Source organism: Pseudochaenichthys georgianus, chromosome 4 (genome assembly GCF_902827115.2).
Source record: "Pseudochaenichthys georgianus chromosome 4, fPseGeo1.2, whole genome shotgun sequence".
Taxonomy (NCBI): Eukaryota; Metazoa; Chordata; class Actinopteri; order Perciformes; family Channichthyidae; genus Pseudochaenichthys; species Pseudochaenichthys georgianus.
The window spans coordinates 34,290,520-34,308,370 of NC_047506.1; the positions used below are offsets into that span (position 1 = coordinate 34,290,520).

General features: G+C 42.4%; 1 protein-coding gene across 1 annotated transcript in view; it reads right to left on the minus strand.

The window, feature by feature from the left end:
* The window catches only part of pde4dip (phosphodiesterase 4D interacting protein), a 164,436-nt gene that overhangs the window by 53,117 nt on the left and 93,468 nt on the right, over positions 1-17,851 (minus strand). Inside the window, 5 exon segments of the mRNA XM_034080430.2 lie at positions 2,032-2,067; positions 2,990-3,101; positions 3,464-3,633; positions 3,829-3,952; positions 8,873-8,949. Of these exon segments, the coding sequence (XP_033936321.1) occupies positions 2,032-2,067; positions 2,990-3,101; positions 3,464-3,633; positions 3,829-3,952; positions 8,873-8,949 (519 nt within the window).

The window sequence follows — 17,851 nt, forward strand, 5'->3', positions numbered from 1 at the left end:
AATGTATAATGTTCTTTATTGTTTTATGTTTCATGTGGAACCTATATGCTGCAGGTCTCCCTTGAAAAAGAGATCTATGATCTCAATGGGACCAATCTCGTTAAATAAAGGTTTTGAAATGAGAATGTGTTGTCACCGTGTTTCTGAATGCAAATACATGATTGCCTTGTATTTGCAGGCTGATGGCTGATATCAATTAACACTTGCTATTTTAAACACTTATCATGTATTTAATGCCAATAATGTTATGGTGATGATTTGTACTATCTGAAAATTATACAGCACCAGTAAATAAAGAGATATTTTGGTATATGGTCACGATGGCTCACGGTGCTTTTTATTCTATCTGCTCGACCAAAACGGCTGCATTTAATCTTACAAAACTGAGTATCTTCAGCAAGAAAATCAGATCAAAACATTGTGTGACAAATTATGTAATTCCAAATACACTTCCCATTCCCATAACGCTTTTCTGTGTCAGTAGTACAACACTGTGTGCAAGCATTGAACTGACACAAAACTGTGTTCAATTCTCGCAATTGCCAGCATGTAATTAGGTCATGCATTTCCCAGGGGCACCCAATTCTGTCACAGCATAAAAGGGAGGAGGGAGGGAGGGGTGGGGGTGCTGGAACTCCTGTCTGTGAGTCACATGACCCTTTAAGGAGAAAGCTGATGTCATTCTCAACAGACACTTTCAGGATACTTTTCCCACATATTCACGAGTCTTCATCCGTCTTTCATTATCGCAGCAGAGTGGATGTGTTGTTGATACAACTGTTCTCACATGTGATTTGTTTACCTGTGTGTGTGGACCTCATGGCCCTGACTTTGTCTACATTTGTCACCCTGCAAGGTCTCTGGAGACACCACACCAAAAAACAGATCGGCTGGAATGAGGCACGCAATCAAAAATCAATTCATCCTAATCAGAGACGGGTGCCAAACACCGCTGACGGACACACTCTGAGGTTTATTTTTCTCAGAGTGGCAGACATACCAAAGTGTGACAGTGGTGAATTAGCGGCCACGCAGACAGAAGAGGTGTCAATGCTGATTTTCCTCTCTCAAACAACGACTTGTTGCCCTGCCAAGTAAACAAGTGATTCCTTCTGTACACGCTGCAGTCGCTCCCAGAGAAACTAGTCCCTGGGTGCCGCAGCCAGCAGACAGTGAGCTGATTATAATTATACCTGGCGTCAGTGAGGAGACTGAGGATGAAATAGAATAACTGTATGTGAGAGCTGAGTCTGCAGCGACAAGATATTACAGAAAGGAAATGTAGGGGCGGCCAGAAACTTTGCGATAACTCAAATTACATTTAGGGTAAAGCATTTTTAAATAATGTATATGCCCCTTCTTAAAGTTTAAAGATATTTAATGTTTTGGTTGTCTGCTTAAATGTGGCTTATTCTGAATAAATGTCCCTGATCCAATTACAGGAAAAGGAAATCTGGGGCCAGGAACAATTCTAGTTTTGAAAAAAATCATATTTACAATAATGATTTAAATGTACATGGAAAGAAAGAGTGTTTTTTGTTTGAGTAGTAAATACAGTCCTAAAATCATACTTGAAAACCATTTATGCACTAAAGAAAGTACTAGAAAGAGTTTTAAATTAATGTTAGTTTGTGTACTATTGGGGAATTTAAGCTGAAGCTTATTTTACGAGTTCATCTCAAAGATTTCATGCAAAAAACCCATATGCAAAATACATTTAGTGGAGTAAAAAGCACATTACTAAACACACTAAGATAAATGCGGAAGAAAGGTCTCCCAAACTTAAAAGAACTCAGCACTGTTAAGCAGTCATCCATACAGTGTGGATCACGCACCACTAGATGGAGCTACATCTCTATAAGAAGGACTAACTGGGAACAATGGGAGTCATGAAACATTGTCTCAATTGCAAGTTTAAGTGTAAATCAGACCCTGCAAAAACAGCTCAATGACACAGTAACAATGTGAGTGTGTGCCGCACATATAAACACATTTGATTCATACTCGGCGTACAACTGTTGTTCTTCCTACCTGCATCTGTGTGCAGACTCGGCTCTCTCCATGACTCTGTTGGGGAAAAAAGGGAAGCTCAATCTAAAATCTATCTTCAAACTACTACACATCTTGACCAAATTAAATTGATACTTTGTGCTAAAAATAAAGCTGTCATCACCTCCCACCCTTGTTATCCAGATCGAATCCCAACCACCGAGTGCAGTACTTATTATAACCACAAATAAATGATCTACAGTGATCCCAAGTTTAGGGTGCTTATGAGATGAGTACTTTTGTTTGTCATGATTAGTCATATATGCACATGTTTTCATCTTCAGGTTGGTTTGCAGCTTATCTGCTTTGTCAAATTTCCACGGACCCACATGTGGATATAAAAACAGTTTGTATATCTCCGTCAGCCTGTCTGGGGTTTGAGCCACAACACAAAGATGGAAGGGGGGAGAGCAGGAATGAGGGTCACCTCAAAAGCCTGACTCAAGGTCTTAACCAGATCTTAATTGCAAAGACGTTCATTAAATACAAGCTAAGTTGTTGTTACAGTGCTAAAGTAACTCTGCATATATATATATATATATATATATATATATATATGTGTGTGTGTATGTTTACATGTAGTCAGGATAATGTATAATGCATTTAGATTATAGTTACATTGTCAATAATTACTTCATTACATTTTTGATTATGTCTTTATAATGTTGCAATTTTGAAATGATGAAACATTTCATAATAACCAATAATATTGACTCATCAAATGTGAGATATTCAAAATGCATTTAATCTACATTGAACATGTTTTGAGATGTTTAAAGACAGATTTTGTGAAAGTAAATGTGTGTGGCTGCTTCCATATCAGGAACAATATTTTGAATTAATCTAAAAGTATTCACAAAGATGAAAAAAAAGCTTGTTACTGATGTACAAAATGTGCCATGCAAAGTGTATTCAGTCAGTGACTCCTGAGCAAACATACCACTTCTCGTTCTGTACTCTTGGCAGGAGAGGAGAGATGGTGAACTTTGACATGGAGCTCCTCGAGCTGGAGACTCAGTGAGTGCTTCTGCTGTGTCAGCCCTTCTATCAGCCTGAGAGAGATAGAGGGGGAGGGGGGGGGGGTGAAATGGTGTAGTGAAGCTCACAGATCTGACCTCAGGGGTCAGTTACCGTGTGTATGTCAGAGCTCTGGCTCTTTGTTCCAGCCATGAATCAGTTTTCATCAAGGTCAGTCGATATCAGTGTCAGCAGCACTGTCAGTGTTGGCAGTACATGTACACACATTGTATTGTACACACATTAATAAAGCAACAAATAAAACAGTAAATACATTTATTTTTCTTAATCCATAAACTGTGTCAACTATGAATTGTGTCGATTGTGTGAGGGTATAGTACAAGCACAGCTAGGACTAACTCCTGCATGCATTTCATTGACGGCAGGTTATGGTCACCTGTCTTTGTCAGCCAGGGCCTGCTGGCTGAGCTGTCCACCGGAGCCCCCCCCCTCCTCCTCCTCCTCCATCCTCTCCACCAGCTCTCTCTCTACAGCCAGGCGGCGCTGAGACTCAGAGTCCGCCAGCGAGGTCATCCTCTCAGCCACACCTCGCGCCAGCTCGGCCTCCTGAACGCAACACAGAGAGAGGAACATCAGATCCATGCAAACCTGACAAAGGTTCTTTCTGTCATCTTCTGTCGCCTGTGTGAACATTGGTGTGTGTGTGTGTGTGTGTGTGTGTGTGTGTGTGTGTGTGTGTGTGTGTGTGTGTGTGTGTGTGTGTGTGTGTGTGTGTGTGTGTGTGTGTGTGTGTGTGTGTACCTCTTGTAGCAGCTGAACTTTGGTTTCCAGGATTTCCTGCATGTGGATGATCTCCTCCTGCCGCTCCTCCAGGCGACGCTGCAGCTCTGCTTCATTCTGATTGGACAGGCTCTCTGCCGTTAACCTATCGGGTTGTTGTTACAGAAAAAAACTATTTAACAGGGAAGCTGCAAAATGTAACTTTCAGGACATAACACATTGAAGCACTTTAATAACCAAAATAAAGTCGCGATTAGGTTAGAGAAACCTTTAAAGTGGACCTACAGTATCATGCTATATTTGAACAATATATTGTAGGGCCATACCTATATAAAGTATATAAATATATATTTGTTTTCAAAATACCAAACAGATCCTGCATTTTAGCCATGCCTCATTTCACTCTATTTGCTCTCTCCAGGGCTGATTCTGTGAGCTGCAGCAGACCACGCCCCCCTGCAGGAGAGGGGAGTTGCCAGTTACTTTGGCATTAGGGCAGGGATATCTAGATACTTCCCAAGGTTTGACATAATGAATTGTGCTACTTTTAAAGCAAGCAACGATGTTTTCAAATCTGTAATTAAAAAGCTCCTCAAAAACGCTATCGAAGCAGTTCCTGCCGTTGCTACGTTAGTTCAAACAGTAACAACGGACTATTTTTCTTAGCGGATGCATGTCAATTTAAATCAATACATACAACTATTTTTTTATATATTTTTTAAATAATTTCAATAAAATCATTTTCTAAATCCATAAAAGCATTTCAATTAATATTGGGAGTCATGTCGTTACTTTGTTGAGAATGTGGCCATGTAATAAGCGGGATAATGTGCAGCGACTTGGTCATTATGGGGAAAAGAACACCGATGAATTATTATCCCTTACATATGATTATATAGTCATTATTCATTTGTTTTAAAGCAGGAGGCGCAAACGCCTGCCTCGGGGAGGGAGAAAAAGAGCCACAGCGGAGAATAAACAGAAGGGCAACCATGGCAACCATGCAAGGGAAGTCTTCTTCGCTGCTTTTGTGGCAGACTACATCGCCACTTACAGGCCTGGCATATGTACTACAGCGTCTCCAGCGCTTTCGAGCAGCAATGGCCGGCCGTGGCCCAACCCCACATTCCCCTGATAGGTGGAGAATTGACCAATAGCCGTAGCGCCACTTTACTGATGTCAGTAAAGTGTTCAAATCTGGATCAGTCTGTATCAGATCCGTTGCAGCCCCTTTTTTAGAGATTTGGGTATGGAGGAAAATAGAGAGGGTTGTGTTTTCTGACACTTGGTGAGTTCCCTGGAACACCGGGGACACATATTCATGTATAAAAGACGTAATAAAGTGCGTTTTGCATAATAGATCCCCTTTAAGTTACTAAATAATAAATGTGTACGATAAAACCAGCTGACTTCAGTAGCAGTTGGGTTTATTTCATTGGCTTCTTGTCTGCCTCGTAGACAGCAAACACTCATAAATAATTCATTTCTGGTCAATTAGGGCAGGGTGTCAGCATCAACAGGAGTCCCAAAACACTTATAAGGTCATAAAGTACTGCAGGGCATGTATCTGTCTCTGCTCTCCACTAAATCTGATACTTCATCACCAGTTACAGAGACATGCATTTAGGACATCAGAAGCAACATGAGTTTTATTGGAGGTTATTCTTAAAGAGGTGCCGTGTCACTTTGTCACTGTTGAACGTGATTTAAATATTACAAATCTGTATTATAAGTTAGGAACTGGCATCAATGTGGAGCTTGTGTTTCACTGTTTTGCTGAAATTCAGCTAATCCCCCCCAATGAGTCCTATTTCTCTTGATTGAAAACACAATATTTAACCAAACAAAAGAAGTCAGGGGCTCATGCAAACTGCTAAGGGGGACTATATATACTGTACCTAGGCAAGGCAAGTTTATTTATATAGCACTTTTCAACACAAGGCAATTCAAAGTGCTTTACAAAAAATGAAAGACATTAAGAATTTAGTTTGAAGACAGATAGGCTTTATGTCAAACTGACCACTGAGTTACAGCCAATTAAGATACTGGTACATTGACCCAAAGAATTGGAATGTAAGTACAGCTGCATTTGAATCATTGAAATATGCTACTTGGAAAAAAAGATTTTCCAAAAAATACAAAGAAAACATGTTTTTTGGTCACATTCCAATATAACATTTGATTTCTAAAAATGTTTTAAATAGCAACATCTGAGTTAACCACTGGTGTAGATGTAGATCTTATTTGTCAGGACATCAACTCAGTGTGGAAACACGTATTAACCAAATGAAGATTAATAGCATGAATACAAAAAAGAGGAATAGTTATGTCCAGGCTTTTCCAAGGATGTGATCAACAAAATGTGGAATAGTACAATAAACAGTGAAAGGAAATAGTTAACCACTCACATTCTGACACATCTCCTTTCATGTTGCAGTTGCTTTGTCAAATACCTCTGCTAGTTTATTTGGGAAACCCTGGCATCACAAAAGACCACATAGTGATGCTGTTTGATCTGGATCCAAACAGAAAACTAACCACTTGTGTCTGGGTTCATTGCCTAACTTTCCACCAAATGTCATTGAAAACTGTAAGCAGGTTTTTCAAAGCATCAACGAAATAGACCCTCCTCGGTGGCAGTTAACAACAAAAAGACTTAAACGGAGTGACGTTTGTCTCCAGGGGAAAGGAAACAAGGATCCCAGAGGGAAATGTCTCCAGTCTGTCACTGCTCCAGCACTCAGCACACTTCAACAGCCAGAAGGTCACACTCCGCTCTCCCTCCTCACATCTATCAGTCAGGTCTCTGTTAATAGCTCTAATGATAAACTGTGGCCACAATGTTTATTTATAAAGCAGCAGGGCAGGGAGAGCCTCAGACCTGACCCCGCTCTAAACTCCACTCCAACATCCAAATGCTAGAATTGCTGCTCCTTTTCATTATTTTGACAAAGTGCTAAATTGACTGATTGTTCTAATTACTGCCCAAATGGCATGGTAACTGAGCTAATGGTGTTTTTCTTACGGCCATCTATGAAAATCATTAAGCACCAGTAATGGACAGGTGGTTGAAATGTGAAAAACACCATGCCAATAGCTTTCTACAATCAGATAAGACAAGAGTTATGCTTTTCCCTGTACAACATGACTATCTCTAGTATCTAAGTATTTTGTAAGAACAAATCGTTAACCAATGGCACACAAACTCCAGTAAAAAAGGAATGTGTTGCGAAGACAGCCCATTGGCCTTGGAAGAATATTCATATTGTAAATCTTTGTACTGGTTACATTGTGACCACATCAGTGTTTTATTTACATGAACCTAAAAGGGAGGTTCATCACACTCAATATTCTGAGACAGTTTTAGATCAAATAAAAAGTCTGCCTCCAAAACATTACAATAAAAGGTATATGAACTTCATTGCAGTGCTTTAAGTATTGAAAAATGGCTAAAATAAAAATGTAAAACGTTAAACTCTTTATCCAATGTCATGGTTTTAATTTAAAGTAGATGTCGTAAACCTATCACATTGGAACTACCTTCTACTAAATAAACAAGCTACATTTGAACCCGCTAAATATAGCACCCTGCACATAGAAGCTTTTCATCTCCAGACTGTAGCTGATGTGTTTGGAGGTTGTCCCATACAGAATGTACAAAACTGACGTCATGTAACATTTTTAAACTTCATACATAACTTACTGTACATTGCATAACATATATATTTTAACACAAACAATGATCTTCTCCATAGCCTAATCAGGTAACAATGTAATATATGGAATTTACATAACAGAACTTTGAACGTGTTTTGAAGTCTAAAGAACTACTCACTACTACTAATGCGGGTTAAAAAAGCATGATAAATAGTTACCCAGTGCGTACAAATGTAATGTCAAGGTGGACTGACCAAGCTGTCCTATTTTCAAAGTGTCTACTAATACTAATTTACCATAATAACATGATGAGGCTGGCCAACAACAATGTCTCTCTGACCCCAACCATGTCCTGAACAGCCAATATGAAACGTTGCCATCACATTAGAGATACAGTGTCTCGTGATTTTATAAGGTTTAACCAATCCTAAAGAGTTCAATCAGATAAAATGTCTTGAAATATTGTCTTCAGTGATTGTGAAGTTACATTAAATGTCTTTTTGCTTGTTTCTTGGCTAGATTATCTTGTTTGAAATATGATTTGTGTTAGCTGCTCCATTAACCAAACTCTTGCTCACTCATACATAACACTGGTGGAATAAAGTATAATAGTGGCAGATAACATTCAAAAACGTAGTTATTAGAACACATTGTTGTGGTATTTTTTTATTTTTATTTATCCAGGAATGTCCCATTGAGATACAAGATCTCTTCTTCCAGGGAGTCCTGACCTGGAAGACCTGGTATGCAGACTGGATATCATGTCAGGAGGAGAGGCGTTAAAGGACCTGACGGACAGCTGACCACCAGACAGGTGCTGGATCTCAAATAGTTCCCGACTCAACAACACAACAAACCACAAGCCACCTCTGCCCTTTCTCTCCCTACTCCCATACAGCGTCCCCCTTCAAAACAAACCCACAGTGGGTCCCTCACCCCTTCTCCTGCTCCTCACCCTCATCCCCTCTTCATCCTCCGCCCCAGAATACAGAGCCGCTTCATCCTCTTCAAAAACATTTCAGTGCAGAGTCCATACACGGCATTCCTCAGGGCTTAGTGCATGTTGTGATAGCTAGGTGAGTGTACGGGCCAGCAGGCTCGCGTGTGATGAGAGGAACCGGGTCCCGAGGGCCCCGGGCTCTGATGTACTGATGGACTCATGGGAAATAATCAATGAAAGCAATGAAAGGACTGTTTTGGTAGTTCACTTTCCCTGAAGACGTTTCAGAAAATCTCCGTGCAGAACAAGTGGTCTTAACTGTCCTGGAAATGTAATATACTGAGAGTGAGTGATTTGTTGGATACATTTAGAGGTTCAGGGCCTGGGGGTCCACAAACTAACACAGTCATGGTCACTGAGAGGGTGACACAACATGGTGATCCATGCAGGAAGAAGGCAGATACTCACAGAGCTTGGTCCAGAAACTGCTGTTTCTCCTCAAGTTCCTTTTTCAGACTCTCCACTTCAACCTTCAACATGATGTTCTGGAAAAGAGAATCAATGAACAGAACAATAAGAGTTAGCAGATAAGAAAAGTGTATCCTTTTTGTATTCATTGTCTCAGTGGGATCAGTTAAATATGTATTTTAAAGCACATTCGATTTCTGGCCTTAAAATCGTGTTTGCAGAGCCAGAATGGAGTAAAAAAAAAAAGCACTTGATAACATAGAAATAAAATTAGGGTTTGGTGATATAATATGTTATCATGTTATGATACGGTGGCCATAACACTGAGTTGTTGTGCTGTAAGGAGATATTTATGGAGTAATTAGAATTTCCTCCTTGCAGTTGTTTCAGCCAACCGGTCGGCAGTTTAAATTTACATCCATGTCCGTTCAAGATGTTATCACTTCATCATATGGTCATATTAAACAGCATATTTGTCCAATGTGTATTTATGTAGAATGGTATTGATTCTATGTGAGGTAAAAGTGACCTTGATCTCCATTCAAGGGGACCTATCATGCAAAATGCACTTTTTGATGTCTTTTATACATAAATGTGTCCCCGGTGCGTCGGGGAACTCACGCAGCATCAGAAAATAAAACCCTCTCTCTTTTCCTCCATACCCAAATCTTTTAAAAACGGGTGTACAACGAGCGGATACAGATTTGCTGCCGATCTGACGTCAAATCGGCAGCGGACCCACAGAAAGTTGCTATCAGAAACAATGCCTGACGTGTTTTGGACATAATCTCGTCTTTGTTTACATTAGCAAGCCTCGCTAACACTCGGAGCTAACCTGTACTGTAGAGCACATGTGTTTAAAAAGCAGGAAATAAAAAAAGGAACTCCCCTTGTGATAAACCCGCAAGAGAAAAAGCATTTGAGTTTTGTTCAGAAATAATCTTTGATGTGGTTTAGAACAGGATGGCGTTTTATCACAGCAGAATTTAACTTTATCTCTAGTAGAATTCAGATCAGGCATTAGCTCCGCCTCCTCTTTTTTTTTCAAACTAAGGACCCAAAACCTGCGTTTCTCTAACAGGGCTGCAAAAGTGGGGTATGAGCAGTATGAGGCATGGCTACAACGGGTGATCTGTTTGGTATTTTAAGCAAAAAGCTTCACAGACATGTTTTGTATAGGTATGGCTCTACAATATATTTTTCCAATATAGCATAATAGGTCCACTTTAAAGTAGTTTATCCTTCAGCAGATGGACAATCCGAAAATAATGCCACAGTCACAGTTGTCGCCACCTTGGAGGCATAATGGTGAATGCTGTTAAGATTTGTATGTGCATCATGGGAAATGATCAATAGTTAGTCAGCAGTAAATGTTTCACAAACGCAGTCTTTGTGCCAATCAGTGAACTGAGTTCCAGTCAACAGTTATTGATATGTTGTAGTCTATGAGCAAGGGAAACTAAATGCTGATTTTAAACTAAGAATATTAAGAGTTATACTAAAGCAATAAATACAATTGATCATATTGATAAATGACATTATGATACTCCTGCTGATTCTGGTATTCTTATCAGAATGTCCAACTATTGTAGTGACACTGATAAGAGAAACAGCAACAAGCAGTGACACAATTAATTAATTATATGTTTTAGACATTTCAAATATTTGATATCAAACCTCCAAACGTACACTTGTTGTTGTTTTAAAGCACTGTGTCATACATTATATTTATTTTATTTTATTAATCTATTGCTTTTTTACATAACTTTGTTTTTTATTATCATCTTTCCTATGATAATATATCAAATAATTTAACCTGATCAGAACATGTAATGGCTTTTATGAATGGTATTGCCTCTTCTGTGTTAGCAAATCTCATTGGTGTTGTTGTTTTTGTTGTTGTATGTAATTGACTCAGTGTCATTGTAGATGATGGTTGCCCCACAAGGATGTATTTGAATAACTGACTCATGGCATGAATAAATTAGCAGAAAAATCAACTCCGAGATGTTACGATATAGGAAAAAATAGTTTTCCTATATTATGCCTTGCACAACAAACATATGTACAGTTATCCAATGTAGGAGAATTAGATTTTCCCATTTGAAGTTATTCTCAGAGCTTTTGCAGAGAGACACAAACTGAGCTTCCTGAGTTACACGAGCCGACCTGTCTCTGAGGGAGCGCTGTACGTCTATTATTAGCCGATAGGGATATCAGCACCTGCTGTATCTGTCTCCCCTGCAGCCCCCCCTGTGTAACATCAACTCCCCTCCCCTCCCCCTGCACAGCAACACCACCTCTTTTAACTCTTGGCTCTGAACGGAGCAAAATACTGGACGGAACTGGCTGTCGCGACACAGGTATCTGCCTGCAGTGCTTATTTATTTTGTACACATCAATATGAAGTTAATGACACACTGACACACAACACAAGGGTAGCTCTTTACTGTACATGCAATAGTTACACATGCAACTACACTAGTGGCGTTCAAGCACAGTGTGCACACATTGATGAAAACAGCAGGCCTGAGGGCTCCACACAATGTGGGTCATTTGGTCTATAGTCCACCAAAACCCTCTGCTGTTTTTCTCACTGAATTTTCCTCATTATTAACATCTGTATGTGCAATGTCCCCCACTGTTATTCTCACTGGAGACTTTAACATCCACATTGACGACCCATCCAGTGTTTTTACCAATGACTTTATCTCACTCCTCGACTGTCTTAGTATCACACAACATGTTAACTTTCCTACCCATAATAAAGGTCATATACTGGACTTGATCTGCTCCACTGGCATTACTCCTTGTAATGTCACCGATGCCGAGTTTCCTATCTCTGACCACAAAGTTGTACTCTTTGAGGTTCACGCCCCCCGATCAAAAGCTAAAGAAGAACGGATCATCTCCTTCAGAAATATCAAACACATCGACCCCACAGATCTCACCACCCTGATCAACTCCTACCCCATCCCTCTTGCATCCTCTTCCCCTGCTGACTTGGTGAGTCACTACAATGACTGTCTGTCCTTCTCGCTTGACGCTCTGGCCCCTGTCAAATCCCGCACAGTCTCCTTTGCCCACACCGCTCCTTGGTTCACCTCCGACGGCTCAAAACAACTGGTCGTCGACTTGAACGGCTGTGTACAAAGACCGGACTATCAGTACACACGCAAATCTTTGCTGATCACCTACATCACTACAAGAACGCCCTCTCCACTGCCAAATCCACCTACAACCTCATCAGCACTGGCACCGGTAACACAAGAGCCCTTTTCTCAACAGTTAGCCACCTACTTCAGCCCCCCAGAACGCTCCCTCCTAATATCTCCCCTGAACGCTGCACTGACTTTCTGCAATTTTTCAGCTCCAAAGTAAGCAACATCCACCTACAGCTGGCCTCATCAGGCGCCCCCTCAACGGAACCACTCTGGATGGCCACCACGGTCCAACCACCCACCAGCACCCTCTCCAACTTCACTCCAGCATCAGAAGCCACCATCTCCAAGCTCATCTGAAAAGCCAAATGCACCACCTGCCAGCTTGATCCCCTCCCCACTACCCTCATCAAAGCCTGTCTGCCGTCCATTTCCCCCATGATCATAAAAATAATTAACTCCTCCCTCATTTCTGGAACTGTACCCCCCACCCTCAAAATGGCTGCAATCACACCCACCCTCAAAAAACCCAATGTTGACCCAGCTGACCTTAACCACTACAGGCCCATCTCCAACCTTTCCTTCATTTCAAAAACCCTTGAAAGGGTGGTTGCCGCTCAACTCCAGTACCACCTCGACTCAAACAACCTCCATGAACCCTTCCAATCTGGTTTCCACTCAATGCACAGTACCAAAACAGCTCTGGTTAAAATCACCAACGACCTCCTCCGTGCAGCTGACTCTGGACTGCTCACCATCCTCATCCTCCTCGACCTCACCACTGCCTTCGACACAATCTCCCACCCACTACTTCTGGAACGCTTGGCTGACATTGGGATCACTGGTGTTGCACTCTCCTGGTTCTCCTCCTACCTTACCAACAGACAACAGTTTGTCCAGCTGGGGAACCACAGGTCAGGGTGTTCTCCTGTTTCACTGGGTGTCCCCCAGGGGTCAGTATTGGGTCCACTCCTATTCATCATTTACCTCCTCCCACTAGGCATAATCCTCCGTCACCATGGCATCCACTTTCACTGCTATGCTGACGACACGCAAGTCTATATCTCAACCAAACCCAACACCGCCCTCCCGCCCACCTCCTTCGTCACCTGCCTCCAGGATATCAGGAGCTGGATGAGCAGGAACTTCCTGAAGCTAAATGGTAGTAAAACTGAGGCCCTGCTCATCGGCTCAAAAAACACCCTCTCCAAAATCCTAACCACCCCACCCCCAAGCATCATGATCGACGGCTTCCCTGTATCCTTCACCAGCCAAGTCAAAAGCCTTGGCGTCATCCTGGACAGCACCCTTTCATTTGCACCCCACATAAAAAACATCACCCGGACTGCCTTCTTCCATATCCGCAACATTTCCAGTCTCCGCCCATCCCTTTCACAATCCAGCACCGAAATCCTGGTTAATGCATTTGTCACATCCCGGATTGACCACTGTAATGCTATCCTCTCTGGCCTACCCACAAAACTACTCAACAGACTCCAAATCATTCAAAACTCGGCTGCCCGGATCATTACCCGTACCAAATCGTCTGACCACATCACCCCCATCCTCATCCAACTTAACTGGCTCCCTGTTCAGCACCGGATTGACTACAAAAAGCTTCTGCTTACATACAAAGCCCTCAACAACCTCACCCCCACCTATCTCTCAAACCTCCTCCAGGAATACACCCCCTCCCACTCCCTGCGCTTATCCTCAGCCGGACTTCTGACTGTCCCCACCTCCCGCCTTAGCACCATGGGAGCCAGGGCTTTTAGCTGCACCGCGCCCAGGCTCTGGAACTCTCTGCCTCCACACATCAAACAGTCTGACTCCATCACGACATTCAAATCCCACCTCAAAACCCACCTGTTTAAACTGGCCTACTCACTCTAAAACACATTCAACCTGCTATCACAGATCCCCCTCTCACTCTGTCACTCCACACTCTTGTCTTGCCTGTTTTATGCTTTTATGCTGCTGTATTGCCTTGTCGGTTCGATTAAATTGTGTTCCGTTTTTGTTTTAGCTGTTTTAACTTTTAAATGCACTGTAAGGCGACCTTGGGTGTCCTGAAAGGCGCCTCGAAATAAAACGTATTATTATTATTATAGTGGCCGATAGAAAACAGGTCAGACAGTTACTGCAGGCCACAGTTTAAACAACTATTACCTTAGCATACATGTGGGTCTCTTTAGATTCACTGCACTCCTGTTTGTCACAACCAAAAACAAATCTACCAATTCCCACTGAGAAAACTCAGAACAAAAATAAAATGTTGACGAGCTTCAACTATTTTTTACAGCCTGTCCTCCTACAAAAAAAGACTGGTGGACCTCCATGGGACTTTATTTCAGAAAAATTATGTATTGAAGTCAATGGCGAGAGAAAAGTTATTTTTCGATCCCGTTTGAATTGCGCCACGAATTACACATATGATGTTTGTCAATTTAAAAGATAATTTTGCAAGTAAAAAAAAAATGTTTTGCCGTAAAACTGTGAAGTAAGACTTTTTTTGTGTGAAACCGCTCAATGAACTACATTTCTGGTCTTGCACAACAACACACGTCACCAAGATGGCCGTCACTACTGTCTTGCCAAAGAAGGGATTAACTACCCTCACTATCACCACAATGAAGCACGTCCAGAAGAATGTCATGCAAAACTGCCTGCCTGCAGGCCTTCCTTCGATTCTCCCTGAACTGCCTGATCTTTTTAATGTTCAATGTTAACTATTTGTGCAGATAGCATAAAGTAGAAAAGATCGCCGATGCTAATGTAGCGTTTGCATGTCTCCCCGGGGGCATCCGGGCTTAAACTGTGTATTATAGAATGATCACACCGGTGTGACAGTACTCTTCAAAAGGGTTCACGAAATATGACTACTACTCTTACTGTTTAACATTTTGGGTCGCTTAAAGGGGAAAGGAAACACCAATTACAGTTATAATATTCCGGTAGTTTATTCATTTTACAATGGATATTGATCGTAATATTTATTGTATATGATATTACTCGCCAAAAGAAAATTAATTATCCGCCGGCCGGGTGGGGAATTCCGGGACCAGGCCGCTGCCATTAGGGGAGTCCCAAATGGTGACGTCACTGGCTGTGTTTTCGCTCCACCAAAAGTCAACACAACGTAGCAGATATGGCAGCGATGGAGGAATTTTGCAATGAGATCGACGTTTTGAACGATGAATTTGACTATTCGTCGGGAGATGACATTGATGTGGAAGCATCTACAGTTACCAGGCATCCCATGGCCTATGCTTATGAACCGATTCGGTCGAATAGAGTGGCATACGACCACCCACCAGCACCCTCTCCAACTTCACTCCAGCATCAGAAGCCACCATCTCCAAGCTCATCTGAAAAGCCAAATGCACCACCTGCCAGCTTGATCCCCTCCCCACTACCCTCATCAAAGCCTGTCTGCCGTCCATTTCCCCCATGATCATAAAAATAATTAACTCCTCCCTCATTTCTGGAACTGTACCCCCCACCCTCAAAATGGCTGCAATCACACCCACCCTCAAAAAACCCAATGTTGACCCAGCTGACCTTAACCACTACAGGCCCATCTCCAACCTTTCCTTCATTTCAAAAACCCTTGAAAGGGTGGTTGCCGCTCAACTCCAGTACCACCTCGACTCAAACAACCTCCATGAACCCTTCCAATCTGGTTTCCACTCAATGCACAGTACCAAAACAGCTCTGGTTAAAATCACCAACGACCTCCTCCGTGCAGCTGACTCTGGACTGCTCACCATCCTCATCCTCCTCGACCTCACCACTGCCTTCGACACAATCTCCCACCCACTACTTCTGGAACGCTTGGCTGACATTGGGATCACTGGTGTTGCACTCTCCTGGTTCTCCTCCTACCTTACCAACAGACAACAGTTTGTCCAGCTGGGGAACCACAGGTCAGGGTGTTCTCCTGTTTCACTGGGTGTCCCCCAGGGGTCAGTATTGGGTCCACTCCTATTCATCATTTACCTCCTCCCACTAGGCATAATCCTCCGTCACCATGGCATCCACTTTCACTGCTATGCTGACGACACGCAAGTCTATATCTCAACCAAACCCAACACCGCCCTCCCGCCCACCTCCTTCGCCACCTGCCTCCAGGATATCAGGAGCTGGATGAGCAGGAACTTCCTGAAGCTAAATGGTAGTAAAACTGAGGCCCTGCTCATCGGCTCAAAAAACACCCTCTCCAAAATCCTAACCACCCCACCCCCAAGCATCATGATCGACGGCTTCCCTGTATCCTTCACCAGCCAAGTCAAAAGCCTTGGCGTCATCCTGGACAGCACCCTTTCATTTGCACCCCACATAAAAAACATCACCCGGACTGCCTTCTTCCATATCCGCAACATTTCCAGACTCCGCCCATCCCTTTCACAATCCAGCACCGAAATCCTGGTTAATGCATTTGTCACATCTCGGATTGACCACTGTAATGCTATCCTCTCTGGCCTACCCACAAAACTACTCAACAGACTCCAAATCATTCAAAACTCGGCTGCCCGGATCATTACCCGTACCAAATCGTCTGACCACATCACCCCCATCCTCATCCAACTTAACTGGCTCCCTGTTCAGCACCGGATTGACTACAAAAAGCTTCTGCTTACATACAAAGCCCTCAACAACCTCACCCCCACCTATCTCTCAAACCTCCTCCAGGAATACACCCCCTCCCGCTCCCTGCGCTTATCCTCAGCCGGACTTCTGACTGTCCCCACCTCCCGCCTTAGCACCATGGGAGCCAGGGCTTTTAGCTGCACCGCGCCCAGGCTCTGGAACTCTCTGCCTCCACACATCAAACAGTCTGACTCCATCACGACATTCAAATCCCACCTCAAAACCCACCTGTTTAAACTGGCCTACTCACTCTAAAACACATTCAACCTGCTATCACAGATCCCCCTCTCACTCTGTCACTCCACACTCTTGTCTTGCCTGTTTTATGCTTTTATGCTGCTGTATTGCCTTGTCGGTTCGATTAAATTGTGTTCCGTTTTTGTTTTAGCTGTTTTAACTTTTAAATGCACTGTAAGGCGACCTTGGGTGTCCTGAAAGGCGCCTCGAAATAAAACGTATTATTATTATTATAGTGGCCGATAGAAAACAGGTCAGACAGTTACTGCAGGCCACAGTTTAAACAACTATTACCTTAGCATACATGTGGGTCTCTTTAGATTCACTGCACTCCTGTTTGTCACAACCAAAAACAAATCTACCAATTCCCACTGAGAAAACTCAGAACAAAAATAAAATGTTGACGAGCTTCAACTATTTTTTACAGCCTGTCCTCCTACAAAAAAAGACTGGTGGACCTCCATGGGACTTTATTTCAGAAAAATTATGTATTGAAGTCAATGGCGAGAGAAAAGTTATTTTTCGATCCCGTTTGAATTGCGCCACGAATTACACATATGATGTTTGTCAATTTAAAAGATAATTTTGCAAGTAAAAAAAAAATGTTTTGCCGTAAAACTGTGAAGTAAGACTTTTTTTGTGTGAAACCGCTCAATGAACTACATTTCTGGTCTTGCACAACAACACACGTCACCAAGATGGCCGTCACTACTGTCTTGCCAAAGAAGGGATTAACTACCCTCACTATCACCACAATGAAGCACGTCCAGAAGAATGTCATGCAAAACTGCCTGCCTGCATGCCTTCCTTCGATTCTCCCTGAACTGCCTGATCTTTTTAATGTTCAATGTTAACTATTTGTGCAGATAGCATAAAGTAGAAAAGATCGCCGATGCTAATGTAGCGTTTGCATGTCTCCCCGAGGGCATCC